A 26,088-nucleotide genomic window follows, 5' to 3' on the forward strand; every position below is an offset into this window, starting at 1 on the left:
CTAGGAGGTGAGGGCAATGAGAGAATGATGGAGAAGCTGAGGGGTGCAGGGAGTGCTTAGACCAGACGGGAGGTGCATCCAGAGGCCACACTGATTTTCTCATTCACGAGTCAGATGTCTGTCACACCCCTGCTGAAAATCCTTGGGACTTCATAGATTTCCAGATATAATCCAGCTCCTCTGCAGGACATACAAGTTTCTTACAATACTGCACACTCACCGTTCCAGGTCGTCTTCAGCCACATTCCCCATACATGGCCTCTGGCCCGCTTGCAGCTACCCTGGTCCATGCCTTTGAATGTCTGCAGGTCCAGGCCCTGCAGCCACCCCAACACGGGACTGGCATGCTCCTAAATGTAGCGTGGCTCAAGCAGCACTTCCTTCTCTCTTAACTGCCTGAACCCTGCACCCAGCCCAGACTCCAACCAGTTGACCTTCGTGCCTCCCTCCTGGTAAAGAAGCGGAGTGATGACGCTAAGCACTAGCTCTACTCTGGCAGCACCACCCTGAACCTGCATCATCATGCTCCTTATCTCTCTCTGCTCCTAGTCTGTGAACACCTAGACAGCCATCTATCCTTACAACGCCCTCCAGCCTCATAGGGCCTAAGCAAATAGGCACTAAAAAAAGTGAGTATTGTGAAAGTAACACAAGGGGCCACGCAGAGAACAAGGACAGCAATGGCAGACCTGTGAACAAGGACACCCCAGGGGCAGTTACTGGGTCATTTTGGAAAGCCTTCCCAGCCGCAAGAGCCCGGGGGCTGGTTCTTGGCCTGCTTGCTAGGACGTTCGCAGCGCCGCGGTGCTACCAGGGCAGGGGTGCCTAACTGTCTCTCCCAACGCACACCTGATCTCCAGAGGCTTCGAGAGCAAGGTTCCCATCATGTCCAGCTGCCTCTCCCTCATCCCACAGTGAATCCTGTAGCAACCCACCCTGTAACCAAGCCACACAAAGCTCTGCCATAGAAGAACACACGGAAGCAAGGGCCAGAAAGACCCTCTGGGTGTGGCAGCAGTTGGGGCAAACTATAGAAACCAGAATGGGCTCTAGCACTGCTCTGAGCAGTGGTAGGGTGCCCTGTAGGATGCCTGGAGTCACAGCCTGGGGGTCAACAGATGGGACACGTTTCTGATGGCTTGGTTTTTAATAAGTACACGAAGCCACTCTCTTTAAGGAATGACTTCCGCCTTCACCTCCTGGGCACAGCTGCCAACCCAGAGGCAGCTACAACTGTGTCTGCAGTCGTCAAGATATGGACAGAGGCACCGCTTTTTGAAATGCCAGTGTCTTGGTGACTCAAGGGTGCTTCTCATCACTCGGAGAAATGCATGCCTTCAGCTTCAACGTACCCAGTGACATTTTGCAATCCCCAGATCCAAACTCTACCACAGGGTCACCACTTTGCCAAAAGGATTACCTTGATACTCATTACATAAAAGAAGAGGTCACTCAAACAAAACTGGCACGCCATCTCGCCCCTGCCGAATCTGTCCTTGCTGTAGTTTAGTGTGCACCAAAATTCAAGACGAAAACTTTCCCAACAAGCTCAGTGCTGGGCCCATTCCCAAAACAAACAGAGAGAACGGAGCAGAGAGAACGGAGGAAAATGCAAACAGGATGTGTGTGTCCACTGGGGCAGTGGGGGTGGGGAAGGTGTTACTCCAATAGAAAAAACCCAGTCTGGGGGCTAGAGCTGGCCAGTCCAAAGGAGGGCATCTGACTCCTCCATTCAATGTTCACTTCCAAGAACACGCCTGTGCACACACACAAGCACACGCCCATGAAAGGAAAGATGAGGGGCTGAACTCCAGCGCACACTTACCTGCGGTTTTATTGCACTCAAAATTTATGACGCTCATCCGCTGAAACCCTGAGCTGCATTCATCGCCTCCAAAATATATCAAGGTGAGGTCTCCATCCGAATATCTAGATTTTTGTGAATATACAGACAAATGTGTTTGGGAGAACCAAGAAAGAAACCTGAATCTTTTAAAATGTCTACACTAAGCCTTTTGCATAGCATCAACAAATCACTACTGATCTAAAACAGCAAGCTCTCTAGCCAGCTAGGGAAAAATATCTACAGGAAATGAGTTCCAAATGTATGGGCTTGACATCCTCTCGCTTCAAAGTAGTAACTGGCTGGAAGAAAGTGCTGAAGATTTTGCTGTGAGCATGAAAACTTCTCTTGTTCTCACTTTTAGATTTTGCACAAAATAAATAACGCCCAAGAATTAGACAGGCTTCCTAAGAGCCGCCATGAACACAGCCGCGCCTGAGGGCCTTGGACAATGCTGATCCAAATAATTTGAAAGAAGCAAAAGTAAAACGTTTAGAATGCGGCTTCTCGGCAGATATTCCACGCTTTTAAAAAGCTCAAAGACCGGTTCTGAGGGTTTTTGCAGTTTTCTATTCCTAATTTTTGAATCGTAATTGCCCCTAACACATTTTCAGAAAACTGCATTTTCATCCTGCTTTTCTGAAGGTTAACTACCAAGTTAAGGGTCAAAAAAAGAAACGTGCTGAATGCACCGTTTTAGTTGTTTAAAATTTTCTGTAATGTTGATGGTGCTTGAGATTCTCAAACTGCCAGAGAAAAATCAAAACTCCTTAAAAACAAATTTTAAAATAAAAAAGCCCTATCAACTGTAAACTCATTAAATAATTTTCCTACAGTAGGTTCCGTACAAACAGCAAGTTTATAAAGTGAACAGTTCTAACAGAAGCATTCTTACTCTAAAGCCAGGAAAAACATTTGATTGTTTAGTGACAAACGGCAACTTGCCAAAGTCTAATGGGAAGGAATGCTGGCATAACTGATTTCCCTGTACCTTCTGGAAAATGGAAAGAGGAAGAAAAGGAGGAGAGGGAGTTATATATCACAAGAATGCACACAATGCACTTGAAAATTATGCAGGCCAGGTCCCACAGCACATGCCTCTAATCCATGCACTTTGGGAGGCCAATGTGGGAGAATCACTGAGGCAAGGAATTCAAGATCAGCGTGGGCAACATGGCAAAACTTCATCTCTACACAAACTACAGAAATTAGCCAGGCACGGTGGTGCATGCCTGTAGTCCCAGCTATTCGGGAGGCTGAGGTGGGTGAACTACTTAAGGCAGGGAAGTCAAGGCTGCAATGCACCGAGATCGCGCCACTGTACTCTAGCCTGGGCGCCCGAGTGCAACCCTGTTTCAAGAAATACAAAGAAAAAGGAAAAGCACACAGAGGTTGTTGATGTACCGGAGGGTCTGATTCTGGTATCTTCCTGCTGCTTTGACTTGAGACGTATTGTTCCTTTTCACTTGGCAAACCGCAGCTTGTTTTTTATTACAGAACTCTGTTTCAGTTTCTCCACAGACATTCAAATAAAACAAATATTCTTTTCCATCTGAACTATAGGACGAACCTAAAAACAGGGAAATTAATAAGAGGCTTGTTTTACATGAACAGGTATTAGAAGGTTACAGGATTACTTAGTCAAACCTGAATCCTATTTCTGAAACACCAGCCCAAACTACAGCTCTCTCCAACCCAGGAGCATGCGTGGACTGACTTGGCCCCCTACTGTCTCGTACCCTCTCTCGATCCCCTTCTTCCTAAGCAGTGCCAGGAAGCAGAAGGCGCCTGCTTACCTCCGCTCTGGGCAAGTGGTGTGAGGTCTATGGAGACATCCTGCTGCTCACCGCTCAGAGAACAAGTTTTGCTTTCCAGGTAATCTCTGTGGCAGGCATACTCAGTAATCCACTCAATTTCATAGCGGCAGTTGGATTTAGCAGTGAGTTTGGGAATGGTGCCCTATTAGGAACAATGTGAAAGAGGCAAAATAAAAAATGTTTCATGTGGCTTAAATGCAGATTTTCCACACTTATGAAAAGCTCAAAGACAGGTTGTTAGGTTTCTACATTTTGCTGTTTGTTTTTTGAATCATTAATTGCCTCTAACACATTATTTGACTTACAACAACTCAGTAAAGTTACTTTTTTTCTAAACTGTTATTTTTTTTTTCCATTTGACTTGTAACACCTCCATTAACTTTGTACACTCTATTCCCTTTCTAGTCTAGTCACCTTCAGAGAGACACTCAAGCTTTGGCCAGCGAGCACCTGGACTCAGTGGCATGCGGCAATCACTAGGAGTCGGCAAGCGCTAACAGGCCGTGCAGGGTGCATGGTCCATTCACCGCTTTCCACAAGGTGCTGCTGGAGTGGTGCAAGCCCGACACTGAGTGAACGTCATCACACGCGTGCACATCCAAGGGCACGGTCCACAACCCCTGTGGGATCCTGGGCACCACCATATCTGTACCCATACCTGCTCCCGGGTGAAGCCAGGGCACCACCCAGACACAAACCCGATTCTGCCATTGTATTGCTTCTACAGAGTGGGAGCTCCACCATTCATCTTTGATGAGAGCCATGAAGGGGGTTGATGGGGTCCCTGCTCACCAGGAATGTCACTGCCATCTTTTTAACCATCCTTGGGAGACACATCTTATTGGGCTTAGCACCGGGCATAGCAGTGCTGCTTCCCAGCACCATTCGTTCCGTAAATACTCACTGAGCACCTGAGACACGCCAGCCACTAGGTGCCAGGTTTACAAACAGGTCGCACACAATTAGTCAGTTGCAGGGTTGCAGGCCCAACCCTCTTCTGTCTGACTCAAAATCAATGCTTCTGCCCACGTGGCTCAGTGCAGTCTGACACACGGTGATGCAGACCCCAGGGCTCCATAAGAGAAGCCAGGCACAGAAAGCCACACAGTGTAGGATTCTCCTGACATGAAACATCCAAAAAAGGCCAATCCACAGAGACAGGAAGAAGGTGCACAGTTACCAGGGCTTGGGGTGTGAATGGGAAGAGACTGCTAATGGGAAGGAGGTTTCTTTTTTGGGGTGATAGAAATGTAAAATTTTGACTATGATGATGGTTGCACACTTCTAAAAAAAAATACTAATAACCACTGACTTGTACTGAAAAAAAAAAAAAAAACAGTGAATTTTACAGTATGTAAATCCAATAAATAAATCAAGCATTTTTTAAAAGATCTATATGACAAGGTGAGTGTTTACTAAATACCAGTTCCTAAAATGATTCCATGAGCAAACGTAAATGTTTAAACAAACCTCCCAAGTATTACAGTGTCCAGGCACATGTCACACAAGGTCTGCCCAGTGAATAGTCAAGCTTGAAAAGAAACCTGGCCGTGCGCGGTGGCTCACACCTGTAATCCCAGCACTTTGGGAGGCCGAGGTGGGTGGATCACTTGAGCCCGGGAGTTCAAGACCAGCCTGGGCAACATGGCAAAGCCCCGTCTCTATTAAAAATACAAAAATTAGCCAGGCGTGGTGGCGCACACCTGTAGTCCCAGCTACTCAGGAGGCTGAAATGGGAGGACTGCTTGAACTGAGGAGGCGGAGATTGTAGTGAGATGAGATCGTGGCACTATACTCCAGCCTGGGTGACAGAGTGAGACCCTGTCTTTAAAAAAAAAAAAAAAAAAGGGAACCTCTTGCCCCAGTAATACCAAATCAGCCTCTTCTTCTAACACCAAGAAATGCCTCATACCCCTTCGAGGAAAAAGGAGGAAAACTCCCAATTCTCTTGATTCTCACAGAGTAAAATGATTCTTACCAAATGTAGAGCAAATAAAAAGGGAAAACACTCAAACCACCACCGCCTGAGAACATCTCACTGGGCTTAAGAGATTTCAACTCACATGTGTAGGTACAAATGAAAAGTGTGAATAAATATTCCTCCCCATTCATACTCAGAACAAACATCAGACAGGCCTTCATTCAGTTGACAGTACATGGACGTGGAAGTCTGGGGACAGAAAGTGGAAAGCTGAGCCCAGCACTGTCTCCATATCCCACACACACCAGGCCAGCTGCCAGCCTGACGTCAGAGCAAATTCCACATTTGCTTGGGGGAAGGGGAGTGTGGTTCTCTGCAAAAGAATTCAGCCCCTCCCTACTTCACCCTATTACTAAGAAGGCAGAAAGAAACTAAAGGAAAGCCCTGCCCTACCCCTTCCTCCCTGGGGGATGCCTCCTTTCCATCAGCACCTGCCCCCGGTTAAAACACTTAAACAGGCACTGAGGACTCAAGGACAAGTAAGTCTCAGCAGTCACACTCAAAGAGTTTACAACTGCACTGGAGATTTCATCCACAGCAGAGTGCACAGCAATAAATTGGCCTGTGATGAGAAGGAGGGGGGAAGGCATGGGTGGGGGTTTAGGGGCCGACTGGGAAAAGAGAGGGAGGGAAACGCTTCTCATCAGAAATCACAGGCTTGAAATTATACGGCATTTTTCCACTATTCACTAAAACAATCCAACTACAAAAATAAAAATATCTGTCCATGAACTACTTAAAATCGTCTCACAGAGACTAGAACAAAAAACCATCCCATTATATGTGGAGGCCCCTCCGGGTTGCTGTAAAAAAGCAAAAGGCAAAATGCAAACAGCTCTCCCTGAGTGAGCTTCATGTGACAGAAGCTATCCGAGGAAGCTCGTCTCCTCCTGAGAGCCCACCAGTGCCTCTGTCATGGCTCCCAGCTTCCTGCACCCAGACCCACCCTGCCCCAAGCCCAGACACGCGTTCGCGTGGGCAACCCAGGCTAACCTGCGCCACATTACAGTTACCGGGAGACAAGTCACTTACCTCTCTCCGCTCCGACGGGCAAACAAACGTAATAGTCACTGCGGGGCTGTGACCGTCACAAAAGTCTAGCTTTTCTGCCTCTTCCCTCATGTAACTCAGGACAAGCCTGGGAGAGCCACATTGAGAAAAGAGTATTACAAAAGTATAAAGTGCATCCAAATTCATATGCTGCCCTGAGCATTCAGCACATTCACTTGTGGGGAGAGGGTAACAGAAGCAATATCAAAATATAAAAGAAGCTATGGTATAAAATGACTTCATTTCATTTCCATTTGGGGGGAAAAAAAAAAGTTCTAAGTAAACCCCAGTGAGTGTTATTTTGTTAAAAATCAAATAAATAAAGTGACCAACACATAAATTTGATATATTAAGAAAACCTGGCTGGGCGCGGTGGCTCACGCCTGTAATCCCAGCATTTTGGAAGGCCAAGATGGTGGATTACCTGAGTCAGGAGTTCGAGACCACCCTGGCCAACATAGCGAAACCCCATCTCTACCAAAACTACAATTAGCTGGGCATGGTAGCACACCTCTGGTCCCAGCTACTGAGGAGGCTGAGGCAGGAGAATCACTTGAACAGGGAGACGGAGGCTGCAGTGAACCGAGATCACACCACTGCACTCCAGCCTGCATGACAGAGCAAGACCCCATCTCAAAAACAAAAAAAAAAAAAAGAAAAAAAAAAACCTGTTTGATCTGCTTCATGTCCTAGAATAAGAAAAAAGGAACAAAAAAAGTACTTTTTTAAAAAAGGAAGAAACACCTTTGACTAAAACAAATAAAAAAATGTTGTAAATGAGATAACAAAATTTAAAAAAAAAAGCAGACAAGTGGGCCAATTGCATTTTTGCCCACAAGGCTAGTCAATCATTTCCTCTTTATACAATAAATTCTAAGTGCTAGCCAAAGTTTTGTTTTGTCTTAACCCCAGAGCACCTGCCCAGCAGTGACTGAACTGGGTGGGGTTCTCTTCCACCACCCAAACCACCATCCAACACGGCCCCACCACCAGGGTTAATGGGCCCCAGTGCCCCTGGCTGCCCGCTAGAGAACAGCTGATCAGAGATGATCTGCTTTTTCCCACCAGAGAAGTTCACAGTTTTGCTCAGTGTCCCACGTTACTACATCGTCACTCACACTCATTCATATTAAGAATTACCAATGTGTCACCTTGAAGACTCTGTTAGGGACTGAACTGTTTCCCCTCAAAAGTTTTATGTTGAAGGCCTAAGCCACAGCTCAGCATGTGACTGTATTTGGAGACAGGGCCTTTAAAAAGGTGAACAAGGGAAAAGGAGGTCATATGGGTGAGCCTTAATCCCAAAATCACTGGTGTCCTTATTAGAAGAGAACATTCGGACACACACCCCTGCAGAGGGAAGGCCATGTGAAGACACAGAAAGAAAATGGCCATCTAACGAGCCAAGGAGAGAGGCCTTAGAACAAACCAGCCTAGTGACACCTTCTTCAGACGTGCAGCCTCTAGACTGTGCAGGAAATACATTTCTGTGGTTTAAGTTACCCAGCATGTCATATTTTCTTATGGCAGCCTGAGCAAACTAATACAGACACACACATAGAAAATTCCACACATTTCTCCCCTTAGGTTATGCTCAAGTCTTTTCTTTGGACAGAGTGCCATCTACAACTGCACATGTTCCCTACCCAGACATGCCACAAGCTCCAGACTAGAGCAAGCACAACAAGGTGTCTACTAAAGGCCCCTAAATGGGGAGAAAATGTGAATCCTTGATCTACGTTCACGATATGGTCATGAGCAACACACTGGAGAAATACATATGTCTGCCAAGGTAAGGTACAAAGGCAGTACAAGAGCATATGTACACAGCACAGCCCGTTACAAGGAACGCCATTCCCCGTCAGGAACCGGGGTGCCTGTCACGTCCCAGTGAAGGTCACCAGCAAACTGTCCCTCCTGTCTCTTGCCCTCCCAAGACAAGAAAACAATGGACATAAAATCAATTTCACGGGTGCCACAGAATGAAAAATATCAGATGGCACCTTAAGATAGGCATTATTTCATGAGGCAAATAAAGGTATGTACTATGGACTGGATCATGAGATATATTTTTACTGCTGTAAGAGACAAATGATTAGAAAGCAGACAAGCACACCAGACTATCTGACTCACAGCAATGACTAACAATCTTACGATAGTAACTCTGCAGGGACTATCCAAAGCTCTGCTGAAAAAGGATGTTCCTGCAGCTCCCTGAAAGCCAGGTTCTTGCTGGAGATTAAAAACACCAACAACATCGGAGGCCTCGACTGACCTGTCCTTGCGCACCAGCTTCAGTCCTTCCTTGGGCTGGCCAACACTGAACGCCTGGTCTCCTCTTACCAGGCAGGCGGCAGTGCCAGGGGGACAGGCCCGCAGCTGTGAACCTGGGTCTCGAAGTGTGTCTGAAAATCATGTATTACATTAAATCAGATTAGGTGTCAGGAGTGATAATCATACATACCCTTAGATCCAGGGTCCCTTTAAACAAATTATTGAATTCCTAAAAGTCTCCCTAAGTAACTATTCTGAAACCTTGGGCAAGCCATTAACCCTCTGCAAACAAAGCTCAGGATGAAGGAACGTAAAGTACTGGCTCTGCACTGGTATGTAAGAGGTGCACAGGAAACAGGCTATGACGTTATTTGTAATTAAGAAATGTACCCATCCTCTGCTTGAGGTGCAACAACGTTAGCATTATCCCCCTTCAAGCTACAGAGACTAGAAAACGCAGGCACTCCACAGAGGACTGGAACAATTAGGAGATTAGTGGAAAGAACCCACAGCTCTGGGTTCAAATCCTAAATTAACCACTTACTATCTCTACAACGTTGGTCTAACTATCCAATTGCCAGTGTGCTAATGCACAGGTTTCGGGGACGATTAAAGATGAGAACACACCCAGAACATGTCCAGAACATCATGCAGGCTTCATAGATTGCCAGTAGCCACAGCTATGATTACAGCTGGGTTGCTCTTTACCATTCATTTCTATGATCATGACCCAATACCTTACACAGTATACTTTGGGATTTATTTGTTTACTATGTATCTTTTCTCCCATCTAACTAAAGCTCCAGGAAAACAGGAACTGTGGTGTGTTCAGTGCTATAATCCAGTGCCTAGATTAGCACCTACCTTCTGCAATAAGGAGGCACCAGCTAGTGAAAAGGTAAGAAAACCCTTAACTCTCAAGCCTTCCAAACAATTATGAAATTATGTGGAATTATGAAATGTCACAAATGGACTGCTTTGTTCCACTTATAGTATCTGCTGTGCCACAGGCTCCTTGCCCTCATGGGGACTCAATGTAAGACAATCCACTTGGTATACCAAAGGCAGAATATACGGCAAGTGCCCTGAGGATGCAAGGAGGTAAGCACGTGGTAGCAAGTCCAAAACTATCCACAAGGTTTTTTTTTTTTTTTTTTTTTGAGACGGAGTCTCGCTGTCGCCCAGGCTGGAGTGCAGTGGCCGGATCTCAGCTCACTGCAAGCTCCGCCTCCTGGGTTTACGCCATTCTCCTGCCTCAGCCTCCCGAGTAGCTGGGACTACAGGCGCCCGCCAACTCGCCCGGCTAGTTTTTTGTATTTTTTATTAGAGACGGGGTTTCGCCGTGTTAGCTAGGTTGGTCTCGATCTCCTGACCTCGCGATCCACCCGTCTCGGCCTCCCAAAGTGCTGGGATTACAGGCTTGAGCCACCGCGCCCGGCTCCACAAGATTTTGAAGATCACATTCAATCTTGGTTTGAGACTTGGGGCAATTTCCTGGGAATGCAGAATGTCTGAGTAAAAACTAGGGAACCTCTACTATGAATCAAAGTCATTCAAGCTCAACTCAATTTGCCAGTAAATTGGAAAGAAAAAACTTTTGTAAGAAAATACCCAGCAAATTCAGATGATCTGTAACATGTTGAAAGACCAGAAACCTAAATGGTTTTCAAATCAAAACAGCATCTTATTTCAGAATTCAATAATCTACAACTCATCAACCTTATAACCAAACTTGAGTTACAGACCCATTTAAGACAAAGACTGTATTAGTCTTTTTCCAAAAAATCAATAAAGGTTATCCTTGGAGAACAAAAGAAAGATGTAATACTCTAATACACAAAAAAATCTAGTTATCACTGGTTACTTTTGGTGAGCCCTGAATGGGGTATATTTACTGTTTTTAACTGTTTAGAAACAATACACAAACAAGATAGTCATAATGTATATGCACAATTTAAAGAATAATTATAAATTAATACTCATCTATTATCCAGCCATACTTCCATGTATTGAGTTTTTTTTTTTTTTTTTTTTTTGAGACAGAGTCTCGCTCTGCTGCCCAGGCTGGAGTGCTGTGGCCGGATCTCAGCTCACTGCAAGCTCCGCCTCCTGGGTTCACGCCATTCTCCTGCCTCAGCCTCCCGAGTAGCTGGGACTACAGGCAACTGCCATCTCGCCTGGCTAATTTTTTGTATTTTTTTAGTAGAGACAGGGTTTCACCGTGTTAGCCAGGATGGTCTCGATCTCCTGACCTCGTGATCCGCCCGTCTCGGCCTCCCAAAGTGCTGGGATTACAGGCTTGAGCCACCGCGCCCGGCCCATGTATTGAGTTTTTTAAAATTTTCTCCAAACTTTTCTAAGGGCAAAGCATTATGTACTATTTGAGAAATAAAAAACAAAGAAAAACACTAAAAATGACCTTTTCATTAGTCACCAGCAGAATTTACTCATGGCTAGCACTGTAGAAAGACAAGACCTGGCCTACAGGACAAACAATTCACAGCCCTTGAGAGAATTATCAAGCTGGGTTTTAGAAACCTGGCTTAGCAAAACCCGCTGAAGGCTAATCAAAGTCTTAGTAAAACTCTTCATGGCCCTTTTTAAGTAAAGACCATTTATTTATGGCCTTTAGTTAATTTATCAAAGATTCTAAAGCTTAAGCTAAAGCTTCTCACACCAGTTCTGGCAAGTACAGAGAAAGTCAGGAACAAGTCAGTTTGGGTCAAAATATGCATCCTGGCCAAGTACCCAAATCCTTGATCATCCCTTTTTCTTTTTTACCCAGCCCATAACTCAGAGCCAAGGGATTCAGGCACACACAGAGAACAAGACCGACCCTCACTACTGCAGAATGCTGAAACCCAAGGTGTCTGGTTGAGAGAACACCCACATGGAATGGACTAACAGTTAGGATGGAATCTGCAGGGGTTGGGGAGGAGGCATGGAATCTACTAGGGGAGAAGAGATGGGTTGTGCAAAGACAACATTTTTGGGGACAAAAGCTTTCTTAGAGGGCCTAATCAGAAACATGGATGTGCAAACAGAAATAAAGGTAGAAGCGCAAAGATAACGAAGCCACAGAAGAAATCCCTCACCACCACCCCCTCAGCTCCACAAAGATTCATACCTATGTCTCTACAAACATTGATGAACAGAGAAGTGTCTGGATCAGAGTCATCCACCAAGTAGGCACCACTAAGCCTGATCAGAGGATTGAGATCATGCTTCCTCAACTCTTCATCAAACACGTAGCACGGCACCTGGAAGGGAGGAAGAGAAAAGTGAGTCTTCAGTACACATCTGCGTCAATCAGGAAAGCTTATGGCCAATGTCACACAACACTGCTCTTCGTTCTTTAGGGACTATCATGCTGTGGTCCCTAACTATCATGTTATCCCCTAATAACAAAAGAACTCAGGCAAAGGTCAATAAACGTCTTGGCTCCTCTGCGTTCTTTTCAGTATCTCTTCTTTGCTACGTGAGGACTGTTCTGCCATCATCTCTCACTTGCATTGCCAGGTTTTCCCTCTACTAGATCGTTTTTCTCAGCATGCCATGAGATCTACTACCTCACAAATGTCCTTCCTGGTACCTACATTCCCTCAGCTATCATCTCATGTCTCTGCAACTTAGAGCAAAATTCCTTCAACTGTCCCTACACATCTCCTCCTCTTCCTATATTCCATTCTCTCTTGAACACAGTCACATGAGCTTGCTGTCTTCCACTCCATCAAAACCCCGCTTACCAGGTCACCCACAACATCTCTGCTGACACGCCCAGCACTGGTGTCCTGCCTTCCTGTTACATGGTCTCTCATGGCACTGGATGCTCCTGATCATTCCCCACCTCCTGAAACCCCTTCTCCCTGTGGCTTGCATCCACAGGCTCCTGGTTTTCTTCTGTACCACTTCCTGCTCTTTTTCAGCCTCCTGGAAACACCTCTCACCTTCCCTCTAACTGACTCTCAATGCAGAGGTGTGCCACAGCTTACTGAGCAGCCCTCTTTCCTGTCTACGCCCAGTCCCTTGGTGACCTCGTGCATGGTTACAAATGTCTGCCAATGACTCCCAATTTCATGTTTCTAGCCTTCACCTTTCCACAGAACTGCAGGCTTCCACAGCCAACAACAGCAGAAGCTATGTTCATAAGCACAGACTCGAAGCAGAATGCTTGGGGTTCAAACTCTGGCACGAACACTTTGCATAACCATGAATGAAGTTAACCTCCATGCCTCAGTTTCCCCACGTGCCATGCTGGAATAATGGCAGTTATTCCTTCACAGGGCTGCTGTAAGGCCTGAGTGAGCTAAGGTATGTGAAGCTCGGGGTACAGCTCCTGGCAGGTTGGCATCAGTGTTATTTATTGTTGTTGTTTATCATCATCACTTGGATACACAAAACCATCCGAAATTTCACGTATTTAAAATGAGCCTTTGATTTCTCCCCCAAAACCTACTGTTGCCCCCACTGTTGCTCATCTCAACAAATGGCACCATCATTCAACCAGCTGCTTGGCCAAAACCTTGAGGACCCCGTCCCACCACCAAGTTCTCTCACATCCAACCATCAGCAAGTCCTGCTAGTTGTCCCTTCAGATTAAATCCTGGATCCACTCCCTTATTACCTCCACCATTGCCACCCTGTCCAAGCCACTGCAATCTCTTGCCTGTAATAGTATCTCAACTGGCCCCCCAATTCCAGCTTCAATGCCCTACGACCTCAGCCCAAGTCTCCACAAGCACAGGATTAGCACTTCAGAATTAAATCAGGCCACTCTCCACCCTGTTCAAAGCAGCTTCCCATTACACTGAGAAGGAGACTCAAACTCCCTCATGACACCGCCCTCACCTACCACTCTCCTCACTCCACACAGCCACACTCACCTCTTGATGCAACTCTGCCCTCCTGAAACTACAAGTCCTCTCTGCCTGAGATGTGCTTCCCCCAATACACACATGGCTCTTTCCCTCACTTCATTCCCGTCTCTGATGAAACACCACCCTTAGCGAGGCCTCTTCTGACACCTTTACCTAAAACAGCACTCTCCACCTCTCTGTGTCCCGCACTCAGCCTCACTTTGGTTCACAGCGCTGTGATGTATGATATTAGGTACTGTCATCTGTTGAGTTTTGTCATTTTCCTCCCACTAGAATAGAGGCTCCTCCAGGTCAAGGGTTTGTCACTGCAGGCTAACAATGATGCCTCGAACATAGCGGGAGCTCAGTAAATATTTGTTCCATATTTGTTCCATAAACTGTAAAGACGAGTTCCTCCTCTGGGTATTTCAATCCATCCTTACTTCGTTCTAATTTATGACCAGTCTCTCGTACCTATGAACTAATGGTCTTTTTATTTTAAAAAACATCAAGAAACCCCATTGTTAGAGTTGGCAAGACCCTGTGCTTTAAGAGAGTGCCTCTTTCTTTCTTTGTTTTATACAGACTCAGGAGGAACAAGTGCAGTTGTATTACATGGATATTGCACAGTGGTGAGGTCTGTGCTTTTAGTGTAACCAGCACTGGAATACTGTACATTGTACTCATTAGGGAATTTCTCATTTCTCATCCCTCACTGCCCTCCCACCCTCTCACCTTTCTGAAGCTCCAATATTTATTATTCCAGTCTCTGTGTCCATATGTATGTATTATTTAGTTCCCACTTATAAGTGAGAATATGTGGTGTTTGACTAAGTTATTTCACTCAAGATAATGGCCTCAAGTTCCATCAATATTACTCCAAAACACAGGATTTCATTCTGTCTTATGGCTGAGTGGTATTCCATGATATACGTGTGTGTGTGTGTGCATGTGTGTGTGTGTGTGTGTTCTTTACCTAGTCATCCGTTGGTGGGCAGTTACGTTTATTCCATATCTTTGCTACTGTGAATAGTGCCACAATAAACAAGTAAGTGCAGGTATCTTTTTGATACAGAGATTTCTTTTACTTTGTGTAGACACCCAGTAGTGAGATTGCTGGGTCAAATGGTAGTTCTACTTTTAGTTCTTTGATTAATTTCCATACTGTTTTCCATAAAGGTCATTCTAATTTACGTTCCTACCAACAGTGTATAAGTGTTCTCTTTTTGTCTGCAACTTTGCCAACATCTGTTGTTTTTTGACTTTTTAATAATTGCCATTTTTGACTGGTATAAGATGGTATCTCATTGTGGTTTTATAATGATTTGTATTTCTCTGATGATTAGTGATGTGTAGCATGTTTAGGAGATTCTTGGCCATCTGTGTCTTCTTTAGAGAAATGTTTGTTCATGTCCTTTGCTCACTTTTTAATGGGATTGTGGTTTTTCTTGTTGAGTTGTCTGCGTTCTTTGTAGATTCTGGATATCAATCCTTTGTTGGATGTATAGTTTAAAAACACTTGTGGCCATTTTGTATGTTGTCTGTTCACTTTGCTGACTATATATTTTACTGTGCAGAAGTTTTCAAGTTTAGTAAAGTCCATTTGTCTATTTTTATTTTTGTTGCATTTGCTTTTGAAGTCTTAGTCATGAATTCTCTGCCTAGGCGAAGATCCGAGAGAATTTTTCCTGGGTTTTCTTCTGGGAATTTTATAGTTTCAGGCAGGCCTTACATTCAAGTCGTTAATCCAACCTGAGTTAATTTTAAAATGTGGTGAAGAGACAGGGGTCCAGTTTCATTCTTCTGCATATGGCTGTCCAGTTTTCCCAGAACCATTTACTAAATAGGGTGTCCTTTCCCCCGTGTATGTTTTTGTCAACTGTGTCAAAGATCAGTTGGTTTTAAGTATGTAGCATTGACTCTGGGTTTTCTATTCTGTTCCACTGATCTGTGTGTCTATTTTTATATCAGTCCTAGCTGTTTTGATTACTGTAGCCCTCCAGTATAATCTGAAGTCAGGTAATGTGATGCCTCTAGCTTTGTTCATTTTCCTTAAGATTGGTTTGGCTATTAAGACTTTTTTGGGGGAACCACTTGAAGTTTAGGACTTTTTTCTAATTCTGTAAAATATGATGTTGGCATTTTGATAGGAATTGCATTGAATCTGTGGATTATTTTCGGCAACATAATCATTTTAATGATATTGATTTTTCCAATCCATGAGCATGGGATGTTTTCCCATTTGTTTGTGCTATCTACAATTTCTTTCATCAGTGTTTTACAGTTTTCCTTGTAGAGATTTCTCACCTCCTTGGTTAAATGTATTTCTAGTGGGGTTTTTTTTAGCAATTATAAATGGGATTGAGTTCTTAATTTGATTCTCAGCTTGATCATTATTGGTGTGCAGAAATGTTATTGATTCTTGTACAATGACTCTGTATCCTGAAACTACTGAATTCATGTATCAAATCTAAGAGACTTTTGGAGGAATCTTCAGAGTTTTCTAGGTATAAGATCATATCATCAGCACACACAGACACGTTGACTTCCTATTTTCTGATCTGTATGCCTTTTCTTTCTCTTGCCTGACTGCTCTAGCTAGAACTTCCAGTACTATGTTGAATAGGACAGATGAAAAAGTGGGCATCGTTGTCTTGTTCCACTTCTTAGGGGAAATGCTTTCAACTTTTCCCTGTTCAGTATGATGCTGGCTGTGGTTGTGTCACATATGCCTTTTATTATTCTGGGGTATGTCACTTCTAACAACTTTTTGAGTGTTTTTTTCATTAAGGGATGTTGAATTTCATCAAATGCTTTTTCTGTATCTCCTGAGATGGTCATACATTTTTTGTTTTTAATTGTTTAAATGGTGAATCGCATTTATTGATTTGCATACACTGAACCATCCTTGCAACCCTGGAATAAAACCCACTTGACCGTGATGCATTATTTTTCTGAAGTGCTGTTATATTCGCTTTGCTAGTATTTTGTTGAGATTTTTGAATCTGTGTTTATCATGGATATTGGTCTATAGTTTTCTTTTTTTCTTGTGTGCTTGTTTGGCTTTGGTTTTCAGGATAATATTGGCTTCAAAGAACGAGTTAGGGAGGATTGCCGCCTCTGATTTTTGGCAACAGTTTCAGTAGGATTTGTACCAGTTCTTCCCTGTGCCTCTGGTAGAATTCAGCTGTCAATCTGTCTGGTACTGGGCTTTTTTTGTTGGGAGGATTTTTTTTTTTTAATTACTGATCCAATTCCAATACTTGTTATTGGTCTTTCTGGAATTTCTATTTCTTCCTGGTTGAATCTCAAGAAGTTGAATGTTTCCAGGAATGTATACATTTCCTCTAAATTCTCGGTTGTGAGTACACAGATGTTCATAGTAGTCTCTGATGTTTTTTTGTGGTATCAGCTGTAATGTCTACTTTCTTATTTCTGATTGAATCCTCTCTCTTCTTGGTTAATCTGACCAGCATTCTATGAACATTATCTTCCCAAAGAACCAATTTCTTATTTTGTTGATCCTTTGTACTGCATGTTTTGTTCTCCATTTCATTTAGTTCTGCTTTGATATTTGTTACTTCTGTTCTACTAGGTTTCAATTTGTTCTTTTTTCTTTTTTTCTAGTTCCTTGCAATGTGATATTAGGTTAATCTGTGATCTATATTTTTGATGTAGACATTTAATACCACAAATTTCCCACTTAGCCCTGCTTTTGCTGTATCCCAGAGGTTTTATGTTGTGTATCCATTTTCATTTGTTTCAATTTTTTTAAATTTCCATCTTAATTGCATTGTTGACGCAAAATTCATTCAGAAGCAGGCTATTTAATTTCCAATTCTTTGCATAGTTATGAGAGTTCCTCTGGGAATTGATTTCTAGTTTTATTCCACTGTGGTCTGCGAAGATACTTGGTGTCATTTTGGTTTTCTTTCAATTTATTGAGACTTGTTTTTTGGTATGACATATGGTCCATCTCGAAAAACGGTCCATGCACGGATGAGAAGAATATATATGTTCTGCGGTTGTGAGTAGAATGTTCTATAAATGTCTGTTAGGTCTACGTGGTCCTGAATCCAATTTAAGTCCAGTGTCTGTTGATTTTCTCTCTCAATGATTGAATTCTATTATGGTATTGCTGTTCATTTCTTTCCTTAAGTCTACTAGTAGTTGTTTTATGATTCTTGGTGCTCTAGAGTTAGGTGCATATATACTTAAGATTGTTACATCTTGTTGAATAATCTCTTTATCATATAATGACCATCTTTCTCTTTTTTTTACTGTTGTTGAGTTAAAGTCAGTTTTATCTAAGTATAGGTCTCCCTGCTTGCTTTTGATTTCCATTTGCCTGGAATATCTTTTTCCATCCCTTTAGCTTCAGTCTATGTCTTACCAATTAGTTGGCTTTCTTGTAAGCAGCATATGGGTGGATTCTGTTTTTTGAGTTTTTTGTTTTTTTTTTTTAATCCATTCTGCCAATCTGTATCTTTTATGTGGAGCATTTAATCCATATACGTTCAAAGTTAATATTAATATGAGGTTTTATTCCTGTCATAATGCTGTTTCCTAGTTGCTTTGTGGTCTTGTTTGCATAATTGTTTTATAAGAGTGTTTATACTTTTGTGTGTTTTTATGATAACAAGTATCAAACTTTTGTTTCCCTGTATAGACCTCCTTTGGGCATTTCTTGCATGGCCCATCTAGTACTGACAAATTCCCTCAGCATTTGTATATCTGGGAAAGACTTTATTTTTCCTTCATACATGAAACTTATTCTGGCAGGATACAAAATTCAGGGTTGACAGTTTTTTTTCCTTAAGCACCTTGAAAACAGAAACCCAATCTCTCTGGCTTATAAGTTTCTCCTGAGAAGTCCCATATTTAGTTGGATGGGGTTTCCTTTGTAGGTGATTAGATAATTTTCTCGTGGACAGGATTTTTTCCTTCACGTTGACCTCATACAGTCGATGGCTGTATGTTGTGGTGAAGTCCTTCTTGCAACATATTTCCTTAGAATTTGTTGAGCTTCTTATATTTGGAGGTCTGGATCTCCTGCTAGACTAAAGTAGTTTACATCAATTACTTCCTCAAATACGTTTTCCAGACTTTGTTATTCTCGCTTAGTAAGATCTATACTTCATAGGTTTGGATGTTTCATGTAGTCCCACACTTCTCAAACACTTTGTTCCCTTCCTCTGAATCTTTGTTTTTGTCTGATTGGATTAATTCAAAAGACCTGTCTTCAAGTTCTGAGATTCTTCCTTCTGCTTCATCTAGTCTACAGTGGAAGCTTTCAACTGTATTTTATAATTCCCATAATACATTTTTCATTTCTAGAAATTCTATTTGATTTTTTAAAAATATCTCTTTGGTAAATTTCTCATTTATATCCTGGGTTGATATTCTGATTTCTTTGTATTGGTTTTCAACTTTCTCATGTATCTCATTAAGCTTCTTTAAAATTAATATTTTGAATTCTTTATCTAGTATTTCAAGCATTTCACTTTGGTTCGGATCTGTTTCTGGAGGATTAATATGATCCTTCAGGGTGTTGCAACACCCTGTTTTTTCATATTTCCAGAATTGTTACCCTGGTTCCTTCTCATCTAAAGAAACTGTCACTTTTTGGTTTGAATTTTCTTTTGCTTTGACTAGAGGGTTCCCCCCTGCCTTGAGAATGTGACTATAATGTATGCTGCATAGTTTTATTTGGCTTTGCTTCTGGACGCTTTCGGTGGCAAAGACTCTGTTTGAATTCCTTGGTTATAGATAGGCTTTGTGTGGTGACTTTCTCATGTATCAGTTGTAGTAGTAATATACCAGGCCGGGAGCAGGCTCAAGGCCTTCTGAGTAGCCAGGGTGTGGTGAGGGATGATGGTAACTGAGGTCATGCAAAGCTTGTCTCCTGCCATAGCACTGTGCAATTGTGTACACAGTTGTGTCAGCAGATGGGCTATGCAAGTTCACCTCCTGGCCAGGAGTGGTATTTGCAGGAAAGAGGCAGCTGCAGTGGTGGCAACAGGATTTATGCTTGGCCTTTGTTAATGAGGAGACTACTCCCATGTCCCAGACAATGGGTGGGGCCATGCAACACCTAAGCATCGCTATCTTGTGTTCTGCCAGCAAGGCAGGTTGAGGAAGGAAAGCTGGGTGGAGCTGGGTCAGGCAAGCACATATTCAGGCTCTCCAAGAGCTGAGACAAGCACCGGCCCCAGTGGTGATCACCGGGCCTCCAGGGCAACATTCTAGGGAGGGACAGAGGCGCCTCTACTACATCAAAGAGCCTACGTGGTAAGAAGAGGTGCAGCCTGAGCTCCACAGTATAACAGGCAAGAGCAGAACCCACCAAGTTCTATTGCCCTTAACTCAGTGAGTCTCCCACCTGTGTCCCATCACTGGCTGCAGGCCAAAAAAGCCAGCCCAGTCCCAAGCAGTCTGTATTAGGTTGTTTTTGCAGTGCTATAAATGCCTGAGACTGGGTAATATATAAAGAAAAGAAGTTTAACTGGCTCATAGTTCTGCAGGTTGTACAGGAAGCATAGCTCGGCTTCTGGAGAAGCCTCAAAAAGCTTTTACTCACAGCAGAAGGTGAGGTGGGAGCAAGCATATCACACAGCAAAAGCAAGAACAAGAGAGTGCGAGTGAAACAACCAGAAAGTTTCAAACAACCAGATCTCATGAGAATTCACTCACTATCACGAGGACGGCACTGAGCGGATGGTGCTAAACCACTCATGAGGTACCCCCATGATTTAATCACCTTCCACCAGGCCCCACCTCCAACATTAGGGGTTAAAATTCAACGTGAGATTTGGGGAGGGACAAAATCCAAACTATATCAGGGTCTGTGCTCGGATGGTGAAACTGCCCCAGGCTGCAAGACTCCCTGCCCAGGACAGAAACCATGGCTCTGAGTCCACACCTCTGCAGTACAGTTTCATGAAGTAGAGGCACCCAACTTCCACATCACAGCAAGAACTCAAGCCAAAGACAAATCCCCACCCAGGGTAAAAAAGGCCCTGGTCACCAAGTGAACCATGACTATGTGAAACATTCCTCTAAGTTTTATTTCCAAAATAACAATAACACACTGGCATCATTTCAATTACCTCTTCCAAAGAATATTCTAAAAATTCGTGTTCTCTGCCATCATTTCAAAGTAGATAGTTTTATTATTTTCTGTGGATAAATTTCCCAAAATTTTATTTTTTAGACTGAAGCTATTCACAGACAGGTCTATTTATTAAGTTAACTGCTTAATATTTAGCTTTCAAATTTCTCTTAGAAATAGGCTACCAAATCTGCAGGAACGCTCTAACCCACTCACCTTTTTCCCCAGTGCTGCTGTCAGAGATTCATGGAGAGCTAATAGAGTGAATGAAACGACCTACACCTACTCACAGCCTCAAAGGCACTCGAGCTCATTTCGACCATATCCTCAAAGCAAAGTCGCCTGTCGCCTAAAATACTTCCCAGACACCTAAGTGTTTCTACTAATAATGGAGGAGGTTAGAACCTCTAGAGCTCACAGGGTACCAGCACATGGAGCTTAAGCCTACCACCACATTCACGCAGAAAGGCAATGAAAATAAAATTATCGTCACAGACTATAATTGGGTTACAGTAAAAAGCCACAAGTGCCTATTATCCTGCAAATCTAAAGCTTGTCATCCCACAGCAAGATTATACGAAAACATTAACCCAAGAGGGGAGTGAGTCAGTGGACTGGGTAGGATGCAAGACAAGATGCAACTCTCTAACCAGCAAAATAAAAGCCTACGATAGAAAAGGGAGCAAGACGGCATATGGCACGAAGGGAAAATGAAAGAACTCTTCGTTCTGAAAATAGCTCCATTTCATCAAGACACTTAGAGGATTCCAAGTCAGCAAGACCTGCAAGCACCCTGTACGGGGCAGGTAGCAACTTCTGGCTGTCTCCCTACTCCAGGAGGGAAGAAAAGACATGCCTCACACAGCACTCCACAAAATTGGAATGTGCATCGGAAAAACAGTCAAGGCTACTGGGGAACGTCCTCCCACTTCCTGCTACAGCAAACACAGCAAAGGAGACATTCATAAGACCACGAATTTAGCAGCCTGGGGAGCGAGGTTGCTTGCCAGCTGCAACACACCACACATTGAGTTAATGCTGTTTTATATATAATAATCTTACTTTTATAACCCTGGTAAGACTGCGAGCAGGCCAGTTCTGAATTTTGTCTGTTCCCAAGGGCACTAAGGTGGGAGGTATATTTACACAATGCTTTAAAGAAATAATTATCTTAAAGCCCCTACCAGAATCCACTGAACAAACTATAACAATAGTTTTAAAGGTGCTGTTTGGAACTACCAAGATTTTTGTCCATCAAAATCATTCTAAATGTGACAGAGCAAAACGAATAAATAAATGAGATATTAGTAAGGTGTAGAAAGCAAGACTACACTGACACTAAACCAAACTGAGATTTTTTTTCTTCTTTAGGGAATGAGTGTTTTATAAGTACATAAACCTTCAATATGTTTTAAGGTTATCATACCATAGCCTGTAAGATGTAATCAAATCAAACTGAAAACAGAAAAAAGGGCATACGCTTTATTAAGATTTGCTAACAGTGACAGTACTACATTTTTAGCAGTCATTATGCTTTTCAGTTCTTTCCATTTAATCTATCTTAAGACAAAAAAAACGAGTTAGTGAATATGAGTATGTCCTCCACACCATTAGTCTATAGGCTCCCTGAAAGCATTCCAAAATTTAACAAAATTCCTACTGCTTAGCTCACAATAGGCTCTCAATAAATGAAAACTCAATGAATAAAGCCCCAGATGCCAACTACACCTGAAGAGATAAGAGAGTACAAATTACAAACATTTCTCATGCATCTTCAATCTGCTTCTAAGAGAAATTACATGTCATTGTTTTGAGAAAAACACAGACTATACCTCCCCACTTCCACCCCAACAACTATTGAGAACACAGATCAGCACACTTTCTTTTACAAAGGGCCACGTGCTATCTACATTTTGGGTTTTGTAGGTCACATAGGTCTCTGTGGCATATTCCGCTTTGTCTTGTAACAATCCTGTAAAAAGGTGAAAACCATTCTTAGTCCTGGGCTTGTACAAAAAAAAGAGCCAGGGCAGGCTTTGAACCATGGGCTGTAGTTGGTGATTTCTGACCCATAGAAAACAAACTGCTATTCATTTTGGAAAGCAATTTTTTCCTAGGTGGTAGAAGACACAACTGTCAATTCAGCAATGTGAGGTAAGAGGTACACTCAGATAAAACAAAAAATAAAACAAAACAAAGGGTATCATGATCAGGTTGGAAAATCAGAGCCCAGGAGAGTATCCGTGGGACTGAGAAGTCTGGGGTCTAACAGGAGAGCACAGGGCACTGCTGTCGTCGCAGCCTCCACCTCCCACAGGAAGCAACTCAGATCCGACCAACTGGACACCTGAGGATGACTGTGTGTGGGGCTGGGCGTGGTGGCTCACTCCTGTAATCTCAGCACTTTGGGAGGCCGAGGCAGGCAGATCACCTGAGGGCAGGAGTTCAAGACCAGCCTGACCAACAAGGAGAAACCCAGTATCTACTAAAAAAAAAAAACACACATACACACACACACACACACACACATAAATAAAATTAGCCAGGCATGGTGGTGTGGTGGCTCATGTCTGTAATCCCAGGATAACTGTGTGTCCCTGCCCAAATCTCGTGTCAAATTGTAATCCTCAACATCGGAGGTGGGGCCTGGTGAGGTGAATGGATCATAGGGGCAGATTCCATCTTCCCCTCCTTGCTGTTCTCATGATAGTGAGTGAGTTCTCGTGAGATCTGGTCATTTAAAAGTGGGTGGCACCTCCTGCTCCCACTCTCTTCCTCAGGCTCTGGCCGTGTGAGGTGCTCGACACTCCTTTGCCTTCTGCCATGACTGTAAGTTTCCTGACGCCTCTCCAGAAGCAGATGCTGCCATGCTTCCTGTACAGCCTGCAGAACTGTGAGCCAATGACACCTCTTTTCTTTATAAATGACCCAGTCTCAGGTGTTTCTTTATAGCACTGCGAGAATGAACACACTGCTCTCACCCTCACCCTCAACCCCCAAGCAGATGTCCGTTTTGAGATGCTTTTCCTACCACTAACAGTATGTCATCTAACAGCTGCACCTAAGTTTTTAAATGAAGTTTACCTCTGACACTACCTCCTAAATATCAGCCTTAATTCTTTCCACTTTAAACTTTTGTTTTTTTTCATTGAATGCTCCTTATAGTTTTTCTGGGAGGCAGTATTTTACCACTTCCACTTCCATATGAAACTGTCTTTCCCTTCATAGATGATCATATCTGAAAAAATCAGTGATTTATTATTCATAATGTCATCTGAATTAATGTTTTTAAATAAACATTTCTTTTTGCCTTATTAAACTGCATGGTATTAGGCCACCAGTAAAAATTATTGATTATGACTATTCATTAGTTCCTGAATCCTTACAACCTTTGAAAATTCTTAAAAACAGAAAGTAATAGAGAAAAGCGAGATAATTAATTAAGATTGTGATCAAGGTGAGAACAGAAAACTCCCTTCAGGATCTCGGGTGGTGGGCATGGAGAAGCAGCAGAAGGAACACTGTCTGCTCTTCCCCAGGACCAGGGAGAATCAAGTAGCAGTGCAACATCAGGGAGTCCAGGCTGGGGAAGAGGACATTTCATCAGCCAACAAGAATGGCCTGCCCGAGAGATCCATTACACACCACCACAACCACAGTTAATAACAATGTAATTTATTCTTGCATATTACTAAGAAAGTAGATTTTAAGTGTCCTCACAACAAAAAAAAGGAAGTATGTGAGGTAATGCATATGTAATTAGCTCAATGTAGCCATTTCTCAATTTCAAAACATCATGTTGCACATAATAAATACATATAGGTCGGTGTGTACGTATACAGATATATATACATACACTCACCCAAGAAGGATGTCTTGACCAAGGAATGCTGTGTTCAAATAACAAGGAGTGGACTTAACAATAACAGTAACCTAGAAACCTAGTCTCTGAGGTCAGCTGGAAAGGAATTTAAGGGGCACCTGGCCTGGACTCACATTGCAGCCAAAAGTCATCCCAAGGCTGAGGAGAGGGACAGACAGATTACACAATGCAAACAGGTAAAGGAGACTTCTCAGAGCAGGGTGCAACACAGGTGGAACACCAGGTGCAAAGGAGGATGAAGCAGTCCGTGTCAGAAACAGATGGCCCCTGCAGGTAAGAGTGAATACTCTAAGCCCAAGCCCAACCACGCGACTTAGTTTACTGAGTTGCACAGCACCAGAAACCAAGAACTAACTTGCCCTATATGGATGAGCCATTCTATTTCCAATCTGGACCAAAAATCACATCCTGTGATATTTTAAATGCCCTGTCCTAAAAATAAGAATCACTCAGACAAGTTTTTAAAAATTAAATCACATGGTATCTCTGCTCAAATGCAATTCTGAAGCTAAAAAAGATTTTCACCCTGAAAGGTTAGAATGAGTATTTGAAAGGTAAAGCTCCCCGGAGTATACTTCACAAGCATGTAAGTTTGAAGTTCCCATGTTACCTCCTTTTTTGCTTTAAATATGTCTTTCTTGCAGGCTGCAGTGGTCCTCCACTCAAAGTAGTGCACACATTCTGTTGCGGTTACAAATTCAGGAGTTCCCTATTAAAAAATAACGATAATTAGAATAAGTTACCACGCCACATATGGTAAAGATTCTTCTTTAAAATTAGAATGCAGTAAAGGCTACTAAAATAAAGAAAGCAGCAGCAAGAAGGGCAAGGGATGCAACCGCTTTAGTTCAACAGAGTCATCAAGACGTTCCCAAATCTGAACATTCTAAGACCAAAGCCTCATAAAATCATGTTGGGATTTTGTGTAACTAATCCAAAAGCATTCTACCGCCCCAGCTATGCAAGTACAGTGAGTGAGTTCATGGGAAGAAATCCTCGGTCATTCTCCTCTCAAACTCCAAATGTTCTCTTAAGCAAATGCCAGCAAACCAAAGCCAGGAAACATGACCTCATGCTTTCCGTGAAAAGGCTCCCATGAGAAGCCCATCTGCATCTGATCAAGTTAGTACACCCACCAGACGCCCACCCTCCAAGGCAGCCCCTCCTGTTAACCGCGACCAGAGTGGACTACAAACAGGCCGATCACAGCATAGCAGGGTGACACAGGCACCGCAGGAACTGGCCTCTACGCTCCCACGGGCAAGTCTAGGGA

At 43.1% G+C, this 26,088-nt stretch overlaps 1 protein-coding gene across 2 annotated transcripts in view; it reads right to left on the reverse strand.

The window, feature by feature from the left end:
* IGF2R (insulin like growth factor 2 receptor) overlaps positions 1–26,088 on the reverse strand; it is a 136,397-nt gene that overhangs the window by 67,653 nt on the left and 42,656 nt on the right. For both annotated transcript variants that reach the window (XM_033234290.1, XM_033234289.1), the window contains exons 4-10: positions 25,426–25,524; positions 12,093–12,225; positions 8,967–9,096; positions 6,674–6,779; positions 3,640–3,802; positions 3,248–3,413; positions 1,826–1,929 (exon numbers count right to left, since the gene is read on the reverse strand). In XM_033234290.1, coding sequence (XP_033090181.1) covers positions 1,826–1,929; positions 3,248–3,413; positions 3,640–3,802; positions 6,674–6,779; positions 8,967–9,096; positions 12,093–12,225; positions 25,426–25,524 — 901 coding nt within the window. The remainder of the gene's footprint in view (positions 1–1,825; positions 1,930–3,247; positions 3,414–3,639; positions 3,803–6,673; positions 6,780–8,966; positions 9,097–12,092; positions 12,226–25,425; positions 25,525–26,088) is intronic.

This window comes from Trachypithecus francoisi, unplaced genomic scaffold (genome assembly GCF_009764315.1).
Source record: "Trachypithecus francoisi isolate TF-2019V2 unplaced genomic scaffold, Tfra_2.0 Lachesis_group15, whole genome shotgun sequence".
Taxonomy (NCBI): domain Eukaryota; kingdom Metazoa; phylum Chordata; class Mammalia; order Primates; family Cercopithecidae; genus Trachypithecus; species Trachypithecus francoisi.